At 44.5% G+C, this 5,236-nt stretch overlaps 1 protein-coding gene across 1 annotated transcript; it reads left to right on the top strand.

Moving 5' to 3' along the window:
• Positions 1-815: 815 nt before the first annotated feature.
• HTR1B (5-hydroxytryptamine receptor 1B) lies at positions 816-2,568 on the top strand. The gene has a single exon (XM_090280512.1). The coding sequence runs from the start codon at positions 825-827 to the stop codon at positions 1,995-1,997; it is 1,173 nt and encodes a 390-aa protein (XP_090136638.1). The 5' UTR covers positions 816-824; the 3' UTR covers positions 1,998-2,568.
• Positions 2,569-5,236: the final 2,668 nt, after the last annotated feature.

Raw genomic sequence — 5,236 nt, 5'->3', positions numbered from 1 at the left:
CACACCGCTTCCCTCCAGCTTCCCCAGAAATTTGTCCCTTTCCCATGTGCTGCGCTGGGTCCCCCAGACCAGTGCTCCCAGAAGCGTGACTCGAAGTGGTGCTCTCAGGACGGAGGTGGGCGCCGTGGCCACGAGGTGCGAGCAGCTACAGCCCCAGCCCTCGAGTCCCCCCTCGTGCGGCCCCGTTTCCGTGGGGCAGCTAGCCGGAGTGGCCAGAGCGTGAAAAGGAGGGAGGGCAGAACCCCAGCGCGAGGCTCGGCGCAGCGCGGCTCCCAGACTTCACCCCACCCAACTCTGGCGGCCGCAGCCGCTGCAGGAAACTGCCACTGGCTGGGGAGGGGGCGGGAATGCAAGAGCAGGACTCTCAGTTGGCCTTCATGTTTTGGTCTGAAGAGCTAGGAAACTCCTGTGGGCCGACTCTGCAGCTCAAGGAGCGCCCGGGCTAGGAAACGCTCAGCCCCGAGCATTTGGGGTAAGAGACCCTACCTGGCTAATGCTCCCTCCTCAAACTGTACATGGTCCCTCTTCACTAGACGCCTCGGTACAAGCCGGTGCGGGCCTCCGGGTCGGTGGGCCAGTGCTTAGCAACACCGGGCGTGGAGAGGAGCAGCCAGAGACGCGGAGGCAGCGCCAGGCGCACTGGAAGTGCAGGGGACGCGCTCGCCTGCCTTGGCTGCCGCGCCCTTGACCTCTAGTTTCAGCTGGGAACCTGGGTGGAGGAGTAATTGAGGAACCCACAGAACTAACTACCAACCAGGGGACAAGACTGGTCTCTCTGCTGTCCTTCCCCCTCTCCCTTGCCCGGAACCGGAGCGAGGAGAGACATGGAGGAGACCGTCGCTCAGTGCGCTGCGCTGCAACCTGAGGGCTCCCAGACAGGGGGTTCTCAAGCCAACCTCTCCGCTACTCCTTCCCACAACTGCAGCGCCCAGGGCTACATTTACCAGGACTCCATCGACCTGCCCTGGAAAGTACTACTGGTTATGCTGCTGGCGCTCATCACTTTGGCCACCACGCTCTCCAATGCGTTTGTGATTGCCACTGTGTACCGGACGCGGAAGCTACATACCCCAGCCAACTACCTGATCGCCTCCCTGGCGCTCACCGACCTGCTAGTATCCATCCTGGTGATGCCCGTCAGCACCATGTATACAGTCACCGGCCGCTGGACCTTGGGACAGGTGGTCTGTGACTTCTGGCTCTCGTCGGACATCACCTGTTGCACTGCTTCCATCCTGCACCTCTGTGTCATCGCCCTGGACCGCTACTGGGCCATCACGGACGCCGTGGAGTACTCTGCCAAGAGGACTCCGAAGAGGGCGGCGGTCATGATCGTGCTGGTGTGGGTTTTCTCCATCTCCATCTCGCTGCCACCCTTCTTCTGGCGTCAGGCCAAAGCCGAGGAAGAGGTATCGGACTGCGTGGTTAACACCGACCACATCCTCTACACAGTCTACTCCACGGTGGGCGCTTTCTACTTCCCCACCCTGCTCCTCATCGCCCTCTACGGCCGCATCTACGTGGAAGCCCGCTCCCGGATTTTGAAACAGACTCCCAACAAGACCGGCAAACGTTTGACCCGAGCCCAGCTGATAACCGACTCCCCTGGGTCCACGTCTTCTGTCACCTCTGTTAACTCGCGGGCTCCCGACATATCCAGCGAATCGGGGTCTCCTGTGTATGTGAACCAGGTCAAAGTACGAATCTCTGACGCCCTGCTGGAGAAGAAGAAACTCATGGCCGCTAGAGAGCGCAAAGCCACCAAGACTCTGGGGATCATTTTGGGAGCGTTTATTGTGTGTTGGCTGCCCTTCTTCATTATCTCCCTAGTGATGCCTATCTGCAAAGATGAATGCTGGTTCCACCTGGCCATATTTGACTTCTTCAATTGGCTGGGCTACCTCAACTCTCTCATTAACCCCATTATCTATACCATGTCTAACGAGGATTTCAAACAAGCGTTCCATAAACTGATACGCTTGAGATGCACAAGTTGACTTGTCAGTTGCATTGGGGTCGCCTAAAAGTGACCTTTGGGGACCATGTTATGTCTGGTTCCACAGGTAGGTCGACTTTTCTTTCACTGTTACTGGGTCCGAGCGAGGGCTCTCTTCTGGGCAAGGGCAATGGATCCTGAGAAGCCAGGACAGCCCTGAGAGAAAGAGGGAGAGAGAGCTCTGAAAGGAGAACTGATCAAACTAAAGATAGAGCTTCCCTGCTGCGGAGGAGGCTCCCTTTCATCCCTCAAACCCCAGGTTCAGCACTGACCCTGCGACAGTCAATCACAAGGGGGTTTGGCAACTTTTAAAAAATCCTTGATGGAAAGGTGACCATTGCCCTGCTTTGGTGTCATGGATGATGGCCTCTAGAACCAGTGATACATGTTGTTCAAACCCTGTCTGAGACAGGTGCTTACAGCCTGGCAGTACTTGAACTAGACACTTAATACCCTGTGTTTTGGGGAGAACTTTGTGTTACAGCTTCGTTTAAGAACAGTTACTTTGGCATCCTTCAGTCTTCAGTTTTTGTTTATTTAACCTTGGTTGGAGAAACTTGCGGAGCTGGTGCTTCAGTCCCTGTGTGTGAGGGCACAGAGCAACCTTGAAGAGTTAACAGCAAAATTCTGATGTTAAAATCTTTATTTTTATTATAATTGAAACTATATGGGGTTGGATGGGTGGGAATGGGAGATGAGGACTGTTAAACAGAGAACCAACACCTATGATTTTTTATTTTCTGCAGATTTATGATTTTTAATTTCTATTTAGTGATTGTCAACCACATTTCTAACAACTCAAACAAAACATTACGTGTGCTAGTGCCAAAATCTGCAGGCTGCTTTGTTTTTTCTTTTAATTTTGTGTACCTGTCATTTTATACATTTAAATCCCCATAAATGGAGGATATGATGGGTGACTCAGCCCAAGCTGCTCTATTTCTTATTAATACAATTGATTAAACTGATGATATTATATATGTACTGCTCGTTAATAAGAAAAGCATCTTATTCCTTATCCAATTCAGTGAGAAGTAAGGGAGACTGATGAATAGGATTGGTTCTTATCCAATTAAGGAATGAGGGGCAATAGGAGGATGTATATTTTGACTTGTAAAAAATCTTAAATGCATGAGACTTTTTTGATAGTCATTTGCACTCTCCTTTCCATCTGTAATTCCTTTGTGTGCTAACATATAAAATAACCAAGAGAACTAGCCCCTAAGATTTATCCAAAATCTTCAAAATGCAGTAAGAACTCTAAAAACTATAATTTAAAAAGTTGTTTCTTTTCCCTTTCTATTGAAGTTTGGGTAGGAACAAAGATCACTAGAAAATGACATGCAAGAACTTTAGAAAAGCCTAGAGAAAATAAAATTGAGCTTGTTTTCCTTGTAACTAATGGAACCAAACCTCAAACTTATTAGGTAATCAGGATACTGATAAGCCTTTGCACCTCAGAAATTTGTCACTGACTTGACAACTCAATGAATATAATAACAGTAATACTTTAAATTTATCTGTCTTTTCAAACTGCAACAATACTTACTTGTTATCTCAAATTCATTTTAAGGAATCCCTAACACAGGCAAGATTTATACACTAAAAGATAAAAAATGCATTATCTAAGTAAAAAAGAGCAGCCCTAAAGGATCATCTACACAGAAAATAAAAATTTGTATATGTGGGCCATTTAATATGCCAAGAAGATTTACATTCCCTTCTTCAGAGAGCTTTCTGCAGTTGATACCTTGGTGGGGAAGTAAGTTTGTCTTGTAAAACGAATTCACACCCTGCTTGATTCTCTCCAGTCCAGACTATGAGGCAATAGATGTATTGATCTGAAGTATATCATTTGCCTAAGTGCAGACCTTCACTCTGGGGTAATGACTCTTGAAATATACTATTCAAAGTTTCACACATAAATTAAATAAAAGGGGGAAATGTAAACTTAATAAAAAAGGGAATTTTGATTAACATTTCTACAAGTTACTGAAGTAAGATAAAATTTTAGGAATTAGATGAGCCTATATTTCTGCTGTATCCCCAAGTTTCTTTGTTTTGTTTTGCTTTGTGATGTTTCTCCTATGGAGAAATCTAGGTTACTACCTATAAGAGTGTACGTAAAGCACAGTATTTGTTTTTATGTTTTGATTGTTTTTTGTTTATGCAGTTGTGCTTTCTTTGGACCTAAGAAACAACTAAGTAAATTTCTAGGCTAATTGAAACAAATAGCCACTTACAAACAATTTCTTTCTTTGGCATATACAATGATGGTGTCTTTGTATTAACAAAACATGGTTGATTTAGTCAAAGGGACTGTTTGCCTTTTTGTGGATTACCCACTTAAATTTTTGCCTATTTGGCTGAACTGACTAGATTTGGGGCATATTATATGAAATAGAAGCTTGCAAACCCTTGTATTTATAAGAGATCTAGAAACATCATCTGGCATTGCACATGATTATGCAAAGTGTATTATTCATCCCAGGGGTATGTAGTTAAAAGACTGTTAAGCTCCTTTTCAGTTACTGCTGCCTATAGCATAGTAGTTTCATAAACTAGCCATACTGCTTTTTTTTGCAGAACATAAAATGGGAGATAGAAATGTCTAACTTACATAGAAATGAAAATATATTTTCATTGGCTGAGTAACAAATAACATTTTCCATGTTGTTAATTGCACAAAATTTCACACAAATATATGAATGTATACTCATCCAAAAGTACAAATAGTGTCTTGTGTTTCTAGGAATTTTAGAGTTTCCTTTTTAAAAATGGACACTGCATCCATGAATGAATGGTTATTGAGTTCAACAAATTTCCTACAGAACAATACTCTTTACTTTTTCTCTCTATTATTTTAGTGTTACCTTCTTTAACCAAGAAACCCTGAGAGGACTATAATTCACTCATGCAGTAAAATCTCAGATTATGTGTGTTTGATAGAGCTGCTGTGACCGAAAATTGCCTTTGGTATTCCACCTTTCAACAAATGTGTAATTGGAACTGAAATTTAGGAAAACAGTGGAATAAAAGTCCTTCTTTGTGTTCTAAAAAGTTTTGGGTAATAATTCTGTTATTATGGGAAGACTGGGTCATTGGATTCTGGACTGAGTTTCAGAGTTTGAGATTCAAGAAAGAATAATTGATGAAAATGATATTGTGGAGTATTGGCGAGTACTGTCATGGTTTGGGGGATTTAGTTTATATCTGTAGGAAGAATTTAAAAGGAAATAG

This window comes from Furipterus horrens, unplaced genomic scaffold (genome assembly GCF_987537825.1).
Source record: "Furipterus horrens unplaced genomic scaffold, mFurHor1.1.pri manual_scaffold_6, whole genome shotgun sequence".
Taxonomy (NCBI): Eukaryota; Metazoa; Chordata; class Mammalia; order Chiroptera; family Furipteridae; genus Furipterus; species Furipterus horrens.
Note: the sequence above shows the minus strand (reverse complement) of the source record. Positions and strands in the feature narration are given on the sequence as shown.